Source organism: Lolium rigidum, chromosome 2 (genome assembly GCF_022539505.1).
Source record: "Lolium rigidum isolate FL_2022 chromosome 2, APGP_CSIRO_Lrig_0.1, whole genome shotgun sequence".
NCBI lineage: Eukaryota > Viridiplantae > Streptophyta > Magnoliopsida > Poales > Poaceae > Lolium > Lolium rigidum.
Genome location: NC_061509.1, coordinates 27,763,416 through 27,777,236, shown reverse-complemented (window position 1 = coordinate 27,777,236; position 13,821 = coordinate 27,763,416). Strand labels below are relative to the sequence as shown.

Here is a 13,821-nt window from a genome sequence, read left to right as displayed (position 1 = left end):
GTCGTTAGCCAGCTCTTGATACACGGCGTAGGCTTAGACTTTAGATTACCGACGATGGAGACAGAAGCCCAGAATATATAGATATGGAGTATATATATTATATAGGGATATAGCAACCATGATGTTGAATGTGTACGGCCCGTAATGCATGGAGCATCGCGGTACTACTAAGAATAGTCTCATCTTGCGTGCCCTTATGCGCGCCGATTATACTGCTATAAGTCGTTGAGCAGAGCTAGCATGGACTAAGCGGAACCAAATCCTCTAACATTGAGAAGCAACCTCAAGGAAAAATGGAAGAGAAGTCAGGGTACCGTATAGACGTACTAACCCTGTTATGCACCCTAATTAGTTAATTTAGGTAATTACTGTAGATATTAAGAAGTTTAAATTTTATTACACCGTAATTTTTCCTGTAATTAGTCTAAATGCATAACATTAATTTGTATTATACAAATTAATACTCGTATAAATTATTTGAACCTTGATCATACAGTTTGAAGAAGCAAAGTTAGGCTACTGTAGCTTTGATAACTTTGCTTCCCAAGGATCTGGTTTCAGACTAGGCGGTGCCGAGGAGTAACGCTCGACAGAAGAGCCTGCTTATGATTCATGAATAGGAAGGTGGGGAGGAGGGGGGGGCAATACTAGGGCCCCGCTTCTAATAGATCCGAAATTATAAAACCGGGGCATATTTTCCGGACGGTTTTCGTCCTGGAAACGAGGGACCATCGTGAATAATACAACGAACTAACTTCGAAAAAAAAAATACAACGAGCCAACTGCTCTGTTTAGAATCCGTCCTGCGGATTGGCCTAATAAACAACCAACCAATTAAGTGGGGCCTAAAGGTTAAGAACTTGTTTTGCATATGCATATGCCCTGCAGTCCATATGTGAATAAGTATATGTTTAGCGTTTATTATCGTTAAACTTTCTTAAATTTAGTCAACTTTTTACAAAAAATAACAAGATACTATGTGACTTCAAATTATTATATTATGAGCTATATTTATGATGAATTAATCTAGTAATACTAATCTAGTGTCATAAATGTTGCTACTCCTTTTTAAGAACTTAGTCAAATTTTATAATGTTTGACTTTCGATAATGTGAAATATGCACTTACTTGTGGACGGAGGAAATAGACCATTCCTTTTTGTCGTGTCTGTTTTAACCCCACGTGCTACAAGCGACCATCCAAAAAACAAGGTTTCTTTCCGGTGAATGACCAAGCTTGCCGTAAATGACAGACACGTGCCAGGTCTTTCCATGCAACCTGCATGTTCCTATACATAATGCTTTTCCTAGCGCACCAAAATCCCTAGCCCCTCCTATGTCGAGCTACTGTGATTTTCTGATCAGCCTCATGGTTTCTCAAGAGGGAAAGCACTACGAGGAAGGCGAAATCATCAAACGTTATGTGTGATGACATGGTTGCATGTCCACACACATGTTAAACAACATTGTATGCCACCATGAGGCATGAGCTAGGCGAAATCATCAAACATTACACATGAGGACATGGGGGCACTAAACGCTGACAACCTGTTTTGCAGCGCCATACTGCTTGTTGTTGCGGGCAGAGGAGTAAACTAGTTCTTGTTGTCGCGTTAGCTTCAATGCCCTATGCTACGAGTGGCCATCCAAAAAGCAAGGGTTTTTGGTGAATGACCAAGCATGCCGGAACCGATGGACGCATGCTAGGTCTTTCCTTGCAGCATGTGTTCCAATAATAATTCCTAACACACCGAAACCCTTGTCCCTCCTACATTGAACTAATGTTATTTTCCGATCAGCCTCATGGTCTCTCCAAAGGGAACGCACCATCATGAAGGCGGAATCATCAATAGTTACGTGTGATGACACGGTCGCATGTCCACCCACGCGGTAAACAACATCGCATGCCACCATGAGATAGCTGAAATTATCAAACGTTACACATGATGGCACGGTCGCGTGGCCACCCGAGCCGGTGTTAAACAACATCGTGTGCCTTGGGCCATTATTTCGAAACATGCATCTCGATATTGTTATCAAACTATATTCCTTTACTATTTACACAAAGGCATACCCAATCAAAAATGGATGTTATGCAAATGGCGTGATGGTATCATAACTAGTTTGCTCTTTCTTCAGCTGTGGAAGCCCCTGGCAAAGCCTCTGGATCGGCCGTGGATAGAACACGCGATCGCCGAGCTCAATCTTCTTCACGACGCAGCGGCCCCAAGAAGGAATGACCAAGCCACCTGAGTTGCACCGGCGCCCCTGATGTTGTTCGCTTTCCGTTCTAGTTCGTTTGTTTAGCGAAGCTGTATGCCGCAGCATGTAATGTTTAAACTTTGTCTATGTTGAACCTGAGGGCTTTATTAATTTAAAGCCGGGCAGTCCATGCCTTTTATCTAAAAAAATAAGGACAAAGTGCGGTACAGTTGATACATAATGAGAGTATCACGAGTGACGTATCCGTGAGGTATGTTGCAGTTGTTGGCATTTGTCTACATGTGTGAACATATCAATAAACAAATACCTCGCGAAACAGGACTGAGAACATTATCCTACTCATAAAAGCATTGACCTAATGATCATGGAGAAGGTCGTCTGCGCCACAGTCCCATTGATTCAATCCATTCATGGCAGCGACTATTTGCCCCCATAATCCTGGAGGAGACGGGCTTGCTTGCCTGCCAAACTACTTATATATGGAGTAATACCATTCCAGGGTATATATGCTAGGCTATAGTACTTGGATACCAAGTCCAAATGTGTATTAATTTCATCTTCGTCAACAATGTAGATAATTGTTTAAGCAGTTGGCTCACACATGCAACAAACTTACGGTGCGGTACGTGGTTGCTACTACTGTACTAGACACGTACTGCCATAATAATACTATGACTAGAAAACATGGGTGTGGGTGATCGGCCTGAAGTCTCAGCTCCCACTAATTGGCATCGACTCACATATACTATTTGGACGGCACACCGTGCGTTTGAACAGTTGACTCTAAGAGAAGATCAAGAATAGAGATGAAAACACAGCGGAAACGATGAAATTGATTGGTGCCACACTTTTTTCTTTTCATTTTTATTGTTTGTGAAGCGAAAACGAATATGAAAACCTTGTAAACAAATACATATATGGACCCAATACGGTACGGTCATGGATGAAAATGGGACGATTACCTAAACCACGAGACCCTCAGTCAACTCAACTAAACCAAAAAAAATTTTGTTTTCAGCGCAAGCATGATTACTCGGTGTAATGAGTAGTTGGGAAAGTTCAGTTTGTCAAACAAGCTCACCTGAAGAGGTCGGACAGGGAAGATGCCTAGGGCATTGCTAGGGTGCGGCCGTCAGGTGTCACAACGTGGTTGCTTCTGCGGCGGCGTGGCGGACGGTCAAGGGGGCCTCTCCAGGCAGATCAACGGCATATGACATCGTGACAACTCTCCCTTTCACAGCTCGGCCCCTAAGCTATAGTGCGCAGGGTTGAGGCAAGGTGGTCCGTCTGTGACAGCCGGGTTCTAGCGCGGGCAGAGCTAACAATGGCGGTAGGTGGAGTCATTACCGTGTTGAAAGTATCGTCGATGTGAATATCTAGCCTCCTAGATGTTCTAGGGAACCCTAGATCCGAGTCTCTTAGATCGGACGATGGCGACACTTTCGGTGTCGCTAACTCTATTGGATGCATTGTTTTGGAACACATTATGCCTCGATGAGTCCGCTAGGCCGGTGGAGCGGGTTTTCATCTACCGCATCGGCTGGCGCCGACTCTTGGCGGTGTGGCGCAATATAATGGGGTCTCCACGGAGGGCACATGATTATGGATGCACGCGAGCAGTTTCTCCCCGATGTGTCTCCTCCACCCGCAGTGTCCCCCGCACCAAGTTTTCCAGCCGACGTTCGGCCCGCACATAGCTCAGCCACAACCTCGACTCTGCACATCTTCCACCTGCTGCTACCCCTAGTTTGGACCCCTTTACCCATGACACCGGCCGGCCACATGGACCACATCCAACGGCCATGAAATTCACCCTGCCGAGGTTGCTTCTTATTCGTACCCGGTTTTCTCCCCATCTCCGAAATACTCCTCAACGCCCCTATGCTCTACGTAGCCTGCACTCGATGGGAACAGTGGTGTCATGCATTGCAGGTAGAAAGTTCTAGGGGTATTGTATTTGATTTTTAAGGGAGGGGTATTAGTTAATTGGTTGTTTGCATGATAGGATCCAATGTTGTTTCTGCTAGCTTCATTTGTGTGTTCGCTGACACTGCGTAAGTATGCTAAATTTCCTCGAAAAAAAGGAAGTATGATCCATTAGCTTGTATTTGCTTAGAAGTATCCCCTGATGCACCCACCACGGCCAAGATTATTTGTATTTGTTGACATATTGGAAAGGAATTTTAAAGCAAGAAAAAATGATATGAGTATGCTAATCACACCGTATATGATATGTAAACGTTGTGTGCTTACCATGCATGTACATGCATACTAGTATTTGTTGACAGACCAATTCCGGCATCCTTCCCCCCTCAAACTCTCCCGGAGGCACCCTTGGTTGCATATCTCCAATGTCGTCCATCGTGAAATAGAAGGGCTATTAATATATGGTTTTATGTCAAGATGGAGAGGCACATGAAAGACTGTGGTCAATCGGACGTTCCAGGGGGAAGAACACCTCCTATCGCGTGGTAGGAGGTTTTGGCCACTCCATGGCAGGCGTATCGATCTTCCATTAGCCATTTTCTCCTATCCTTTTGGCCGAGTTTATTTTCTAGTGAAAACCTTAAGTCATAAAAATCCAAATTCTTTCGATTTCAGGACGGTTAGTGAAAGTCAAAAATTCAAAAAACTGGGGTTTTCTTGTTCTGTTGAGTCACTACAAAAAAAAATTGTTGTCTATGATGGCAAAAAATCAGCGGCTAAGGGTATTATTTTAGTTAATGAGTCTAAGCCGGTGAAACGGGTTATGTGGTGCATATCACGTTAGATATAGGATCTACCATGGATTTTTTTTTTGCTCCGTGATGGATGAAGGGCCTTTAGTCACGAAAAATTGGACCATGGAAAAAGAGGTTCGAGAGGCCGTTAATTGTTGACGTCATGCTAACTAACATGGGTCGGACACCGTTAAATGGCATGTAATGCCGTTAACTGGTTGAAAAACCTTGGTTGATGACTGGCCCATACAAGGCCTTCCACGCCTTAAGCAGCCAACTTATTTATTACACGTATCGGGCCAATTGCCTTGGTTTGACTAGTCAACTTGTTAAATGGGCTGGCCCACTTAGCAGGCTGGCAGGGATGAATGTTTTTGTTTGATCGATCAAACAACTAAATGAGCCAGCCCATATTGTAGGAGGGCCGGGCCACTTCCGTGGTTTGGCCGGTAATTGGTAAACTAGGCTAAACCAGTTAGTATGTGGGCTAGCTAACTTAAAAGTTTGACCGGCCAATTTGTTGATAGGGCTGGCCCAGCTAGTATGTCGAATGACCCAACTTAAAAATTTGACCGGTTAATTAATTGACCGGGCCAACCTAAGTTAGGTTGACTGGCGGGTCATGTGAGTATCAGCGGTCCATTTGCTCTACCGCCCAAATGGGTTAACCTAGCGGTGGCCTGCTACGCTAATTGGGCCAGCCCATTTTAGTACTAGTCCCCACCATATCCACAATGATTCGAGCATGTTATTGTTCTTTCTTGGATGAGATAGCCTAGAAATAACCCGTTTAATTGAGCAGACCAGCACGGGTCATCGCAATCATGATCATTTAATGGCCTATTAGTGTTTCAAGTTGTAGCAGGTCTATCTTTTCAAAGATTCGTTGTGTTCATTTCATATTTAAACAATATTTTAGATAATAAACTAAACTAATTACTATCACAAATAAAAGTTCTAAGTAAAGATTACAGTGTGCAAAACTCAGACCTTTTTTCCACGCCAGAGAGTCAAACACACAAAAAAGGGCATTTACCTATGGATTTTATTTTGCATTTTGTAACATTTCAAAATCACTTTTCGCACCTGTGGCCTCATACTCATACCTATGGCAAGCTAGCTCTTCGCTTATGGACGGCCACGGAGGTATCGAGTGGGACACAGCCCAAAAAAAACAAGATCACATTAACTTAGTGAGGTTAATGGGCCACCTGAACTCGTGTTTTTGAAGTCAAAGTACACATCATAACTCTAGAGAGTTCCTGGTATCAATTTTGTAAGGCAACGCACCACCCCCGTACTCTTGCATGTTCAAACCCCTGCAATGCCGCAACTAGTCAATTCTTAATTTGTACGTTTCAATATGGCTGCCTGGAGGTTAAGTGCTGTTGCAGCCAGATCGATTCAATCTTCTTACACGAAGTCAACTCGATATGGCTGGTCGCAGGAGTTGTACGTTCTTCTTTTGAAGCTTTCACCGGGGGAGAGAATCTCCACCTGAATATATTGCGTTCAATGCACTTTGCAACCTCTCATCTCTGTTTGCAACTCTTGTACATTTGCACATGAAATGCACTGTGCAACCTCTCATCTGAAATTCTTAACCATATATAAGCTTATCATCTTTATCGTAAAAATATAAGCTTGTCATTTAAGTAGATTGGCGATCTTGAAGGTGGAATCATCAGCTGATTGTACTCCTTATCGGAAAAGAAAACCAACACCGTAATAAATCGATCCCAAGTACTTGCAAGATATCGCAAGTACTTGCCGGTAATTCTTAGTTATTAATTCACTGATCGAAGAACGTACACATAAGCCACTTGAGCATGAACCTAGTGCAACTACTATACTAGTTAATATATCTTCATCATCCGGTTGGGTTTCGTGTTTGTTGATGTGGTATCATGTCAGCCTCTTTCAATCTACGGTTGTCATTATTGACGAAGGTTGATGCTCTGGTGCGATTGTATTTTGAGGCTTTAACACGATGACTTCTCATCTGTTTACTTCAACAATCTCTACTACGCAAAATTTTGCCCGGCTCGGCTATGGAGGGGCGAGAATGACCGCATGTCTTCGGCTCGTGATAGTGTCTCGTAGTCGTCGCTAGGTGGTCTGAGTACTTATTTGTATTTTTTTTATTTTTTTAGGCAATATTTACTGCTATTGATGATTATTAATAAATCGGTTGAATTTCGCAAAAAAAATCTTCATCAACCAATGCAGCGGCAGGGTAACCATTTCCCAAAATACAATGTGATTAACTAAATTTGTAATCTATGCGGTAAACTTGTTTAATGCTGTAGAAACACATCTTAAACTCCGATCCAGCTCCTGCATGTGTAAGCAAGGCATGGTCAACTCTCTGCACGGCTTACAACAATCACAATCGCAGTGACAGATCGAGGCACGTTGCGTGTATGCGTATATGCGTGTTCCACTTACGGCCCATCAACGCGTTCTATGCGTGTGGAGTACTAGAAGTCGATCTAGAAGAAAGCTGGAAATGTTGCAGTCAGATCGAATAAACCCTACTGTGCCATTCTTTGCATAGTTCTGCACTTGCAAAAATCAATGCCTTTCATACTCCATATAAGTAGTTAGGCAGCTCTGATAGGTTCAACACCGTACAGATGTACGATCATTGTTAATCTCTTCATTAATTAGTTGGACAGTGTTAGTTAAGAAACAGAGTAGTAGCACGTCAAACATATAACTAATGCCCGGTGTGCACATTAACTTGAGCAAAATACATGGAATATTAGTTGAAACGACCTAACTATACAAAACGAACCTGCGGAAACAGATACCAGCGAATATGCCAAACTGAAGCAGCTCCTGCTGCTATAAATACATGTCTCCTTGCAGTCTCTCGAGCACACACCAACCATTGCAAGTTTGCAACCTCAAGACTCTAAGTTGCTCTTCTTGCCGAGTTCTTAGGCACAGACTACCGCGGAGCTCTCAGAGCTCCAAGGAGCAACCGAGCAAGGAAGAAGATACCTTCTTCCAAGCCGCCCCAAAGGAAGAAGATATGGAAATGGAGGTCGGCAGGGAGGGTGGCACAGCGGCACCACCACGGTTCTCGCTGCCGGTGGACTCAGAGCACAAGGCCAAGTCCATAAAGATATTCTCCTTCGGCAACCCTCACATGCGCGCCTTCCACCTCGGGTGGATGTCCTTCTTCACCTGCGTCGTCTCTACGTTTGCCGCCGCGCCGCTCATCCCCATCATCCGCGACAACCTCAACCTTACCAAGGCCGACATCGGCAACGCCGGGGTCGCATCTGTCTCTGGCGCCATCTTCTCTAGGCTGGCCATGGGCGCCATCTGCGACCTCCTCGGCCCGCGCTATGGATGTGCCTTCCTTGTCATGCTCTCCGCGCCAGCGGTGTTCTGCATGTCCATCATCGAAGGCCCTGCCGGATACATTACTATCCGTTTCCTCATTGGTGTCTCACTCGCCACCTTCGTGTCATGCCAGTACTGGGTGAGCACCATGTTCAACAGCAAGATCATCGGGACGGTTGGCGGCTTGACTGCGGGGTGGGGCGATATGGGTGGCGGCGCCACCCAGCTCATCATGCCTCTCGTCTTTGACGCCATCTTGGCATGTGGTGCAACTGAATTCACAGCATGGCGGCTTGCCTACTTTGTCCCGGGAATGATGTTGGTGGTGATGGGCTTGCTCGTGCTCACCATGGGACAAGACCTTCCCGATGGCAACCTCGGGAGCCTCCAGAAAAATGGTGATATGAACAAAGACAAGTTTTCAGACGTTCTCCGAGGCGCCGTCACCAACTACCGCACCTGGATATTCGTCTTCATCTACGGCTACTGCATGGGTGTCGAGCTCACCACCAACAATGTGATCGCCGAGTACTACTACGACAGCTTCCACCTCGACCTTCGTGCTGCCGGCACCATCGCTGCCTCCTTCGGCTTGGCCAATATCTTCGCGCGTCCTATGGGTGGCTACCTCTCTGACCTTGGTGCCCGCTACTTCGGCATGCGCGCTCGACTCTGGAACATCTGGATCCTCCAGACTGCAGGCGGAGCCTTCTGCATCTGTCTCGGCCGTGCAACCACCCTCCCCACTTCCGTCACATGCATGGTCCTTTACTCCATCTGCGTTGAGGCTGCATGCGGTGCTGTGTACGGAGTCATCCCCTTCGTCTCCCGGCACTCCCTCGGCCTCATCTCTGGCATGAGCGGTGCCGGTGGTAATGTGGGTGGTGGGCTCACGCAGTTCCTCTTCTTCACTTCGTCACAGTACTCCACTGGCAAGGGGCTCCAATACATGGGCATCATGGTCATGGTGTGCACGCTCCCTGTCGCGCTCGTACACTTCCCGCAGTGGGGGTCAATGCTCCTCCCACCCAGCGCCAGCGCCACCGAGGAGGAATACTACGGTGCCGAGTGGACGGAGGAGGAGAAAAACAAGGGGCTCCATGGGGGCAGCCTCAAGTTTGCCGAGAACAGCACCTCTGAGCGTGGCAGGCGCAACTCCATTCTCGCAGTGCCCGCCACCCCACCAAACACCACTCCCCAACATGTATAAATCTCTCGATCGACACTTAGTTCACCACCAGACAATCCACACGTATATATACGTACGAACACGTCATAAATATGCATGTACATGCCCCTGGGGTCGAGATGATGCACCCTATTAGGACGGCGTGGTTTTTTCACACCACGTGACTTTGTGGGAGCTTATCGATCCGAACCCGGCTTAGGGGAGAGGCCTGAGTCTCTCAACAGGGGATTGTAACATGTTATGAGAAGAGATATCTATGGTTAAAAGTATCTTTCTTACACCTTTGTCTCTCCTTGTTGTATTTGTGTTCACCTGAATTGTTGCTTGTATATTGTACTAGTTTCATCTAGTAACCAGTAGTCTTGGGATTCTTTTTTAGGAAAACGGTAGGACTCTGCTGCGTCTCTTTTACTTATTTTCGCCCAATTCATTTCTAAATAAATGGTAGACGAGGACTCCTGCCATAGAGCAACCGCCTCAGACGAAGAACTAACACATATTTCCTCCATTCGAAAATAAGCATGCAAATTTAATATAGATTCTGATGTATCTACACACTAAAACGTTTCGAGATATGTGCAAACGAATTTGTGACATTTATTTTAAAAAGGTTGAAGTACAGTACCTACTATTCCGTACACGCAATAACACAACCGTATCAAGTATAACTTGTCCTTGTCCTCGCAGATCATACTTTTGTCCGATAGCTTCCGTCGACGGCTACAGATCGATCGTCAGCATCGACTACGAAATAATACACATGGGAAAAAATGGGAACAGCTAACGATCGTTTTCGCCAACCGGCTGGTTAATTAACAATGTTGGTCAATGAGATAGCTAGCCCTCTAAAGTTGTACTCCAGCTAGCTAGTCTTCTGCTGAAGTAAAATAGTCCTGCTCCTGTCGTTAGCCAGCTCTTGATACACGGCGTAGGCTTAGACTTTAGATTACCGACGATGGAGACAGAAGCCCAGAATATATAGATATGGAGTATATATATTATATATATAGCAACCATGATGTTGAATGTGTACGGCCCGTAATGCATGGAGCATCGCGGTACTACTAAGAATAGTCTCATCTTGCGTGCCCCTTATGCGCGCCGATTATACTGCTATAAGTCGTTGAGCAGAGCTAGCATGGACTAAGCGGAACCAAATCCTCTAAAATTGAGAAGCAACCTCAAGGAAAAATGGAAGAGAAGTCAGGGTACCGTATAGACGTACTAACCCTGTTATGCACCCTGATTAGTTAATTTAGGTAATTACTGTAGATATTAAAAAGTTTAAATTTTATTACACCGTAATTTTTCCTGTAATTAGTCTAAACGCATAACATTAATTTGTATTATACAAATTAATTTAAATTATTTGAACCTTGATCATACAGTTTGAAGAAGCAAAGTTAGGCTACTGTAGCTTTGATAACTTTGCTTCCCAAAGTTAAAGGATCTGGTTTCAGACTAGGCGGTGCCGAGGAGTAACGCTCGGCAGAAGAGCCCGCTTATGATTCATGAACAGGAAGGTGGGGAGGGGTGGGGGGCAATACTAGGGCCCCGCTTCTAATAGATCCGAAATTATAAAACCGGGGCATATTTTCCGGACGACCGATGGTCCGTGCCATTTACCGGTGTTTTCATCCTGGAAACGACGGACCATCGTGAATAGTAAAACGAACTAACCTCGAAAAAAAATAACACAACGAGCCAACTGCTCTGTTTAGAATCCGTCCTGTGGATTGGACTAATAAACAACCAACCAATTAAGTGGGGCCTAAAGGTTAAGAACTTGTTTTGCATATGCATATGCCCTGCAGTCCATATGTGAATAAGTATATGTTTAGCGTTTATTATCGTTAAACTTTCTTAAATTTAGTCAACTTTTTACAAAAAATAACAAGATACTATGTGACTTCAAATTATTATATTATGAGCTATATTTATGATGAATTAATCTAGTAATACTAATCTAGTGTCATAAATGTTGCTACTCCTTTTTAAGAACTTAGTCAAATTTTATAATGTTTGACTTTCGATAATGTGAAATATGCACTTACTTGTGGACGGAGGAAATAGACCATTCCTTTTTGTCGTGTCTGTTTTAACCCCACGTGCTACAAGCGACCATCCAAAAAACAAGGTTTCTTTCCGGTGAATGACCAAGCTTGCCGTAAATGACGGACACGTGCCAGGTCTTTCCATGCAACCTGCATGTTCCTATACATAATGCTTTTCCTAGCGCACCAAAATCCCTAGCCCCTCCTATGTCGAGCTACTGTGATTTTCTGATCAGCCTCATGGTTTCTCAAGAGGGAAAGCACTACGAGGAAGGCGAAATCATCAAACGTTATGTGTGATGACATGGTTGCATGTCCACACACATGTTAAACAACATTGTATGCCACCATGAGTCATGAGCTAGGCGAAATCATCAAACATTACACATGAGGACATGGGGGCACTAAACGCTGACAACTCTGTTTTGCAGCGCCATACCGCTTGTTGTTGCGGGCAGAGGAGTAAACTAGTTCTTGTTGTCGCGTTAGCTTCAATGCCCTATGCTACGAGTGGCCATCCAAAAAGCAAGGGTTTTTGGTGAATGACCAAGCATGCCGGAACCGATGGACGCATGCTAGGTCTTTCCTTGCAGCATGTGTTTCAATAATAATTCCTAACACACCGAAACCCTTGTCCCTCCTACATTGAACTAATGTTATTTTCCGATCAGCCTCATGGTCTCTCCAAAGGGAACGCACCATCATGAAGGCGGAATCATCAATAGTTACGTGTGATGACACGGTCGCATGTCCACCCACGCGGTAAACAACATCGCAGGCCACCATGAGATAGCTGAAATTATCAAACGTTACACATGATGGCGCGGTCGCGTGGCCACCCGAGCCGGTGTTAAACAACATCGTGTGCCTTGGGCCATTATTTCGAAACATGCATCTCGATATTGTTATCAAACTATATGCCTTTACTATTTACACGAAGGCATACCCAATCAAAAATGGATGTTATGCAAACGGCGTGATGGTATCATAACTAGTTTGCTCTTTCTTCAGCTGTGGAAGCCCCTGGCAAAGCCTCTGGATCGGCCGTGGATAGAACACGCGATCGCCGAGCTCAATCTTCTTCACGACGCAGCGGCCCCAAGAAGGAATGACCAAGCCACCTGAGTTGCACCGGCGCCCCTGATGTTGTTCGCTTTCCGTTCTAGTTCGTTTGTTTAGCGAAGCTGTATGCCGCAGCATGTAATGTTTAAACTTTGTCTATGTTGAACCTGAGGGCTTTATTAATTTAAAGCCGGGCAGTCCATGCCTTTTATCTAAAAAATAAGGACAAAGTGCGGTACGGTTGATACATAATGAGAGTATCACGAGTGACGTATCCGTGAGGTATGTTGCAGTTGTTGGCATTTGTCTACATGTGTGAACATATCAATAAACAAATACCTCGCGAAACAGGACTGAGAACATTATCCTACTCATAAAAGCATTGACCTAATGATCATGGAGAAGGTCGTCTGCGCCACAGTCCCATTGATTCAATCCATTCATGGCAGCGACTATTTGCCCCCATAATCCTGGAGGAGACGGGCTTGCTTGCCTGCCAAACTACTTATATATGGAGTAATACCATTCCAGGGTATATATGCTAGGCTATAGTACTTGGATACCAAGTCCAAATGTGTATTAATTTCATCTTCGTCAACAATGTAGATAATTGTTTAAGCAGTTGGCTCACACATGCAACAAACTTACGGTGCGGTACGTGGTTGCTACTACTGTACTAGACACGTACTGCCATAATAATACTATGACTAGAAAACATGGGTGTGGGTGATCGGCCTGAAGTCTCAGCTCCCACTAATTGGCATCGACTCACATATACTATTTGGACGGCACACCGTGCGTTTGAACAGATTGACTCTAAGAGAAGATCAAGAATAGAGATGAAAACACAGCGGAAACGATGAAATTGATTGGTGCCACACTTTTTTCTTTTCATTTTTATTGTTTGTGAAGCGAAAACGAATATGAAAACCTTGTAAACAAATACATATATGGACCCAATACGGTACGGTCATGGATGAAAATGGGACGATTACCTAAACCACGAGACCCTCAGTCAACTCAACTAAACCAAAAAAAAATTGTTTTCAGCGCAAGCATGATTACTCGGTGTAATGAGTAGTTGGGAAAGTTCAGTTTGTCAAACAAGCTCACCTGAAGAGGTCGGACAGGGAAGATGCCTAGGGCATTGCTAGGGTGCGGCCGTCAGGTGTCACAACGTGGTTGCTTCTGCGGCGGCGTGGCGGACGGTCAAGGGGGCC

The 13,821-nt window shown here is 44.8% G+C and overlaps 1 protein-coding gene across 1 annotated transcript; it reads left to right on the top strand.

Annotated features, from left to right (window-relative positions):
• Window positions 1-7,979: 7,979 nt before the first annotated feature.
• LOC124686148 (high-affinity nitrate transporter 2.1-like) lies at window positions 7,980-9,506 on the top strand. Its single transcript, XM_047220138.1, has one exon. The coding sequence runs from the start codon at window positions 7,980-7,982 to the stop codon at window positions 9,504-9,506; it is 1,527 nt and encodes a 508-aa protein (XP_047076094.1).
• The last annotated feature ends 4,315 nt before the right edge of the window (window positions 9,507-13,821 follow it).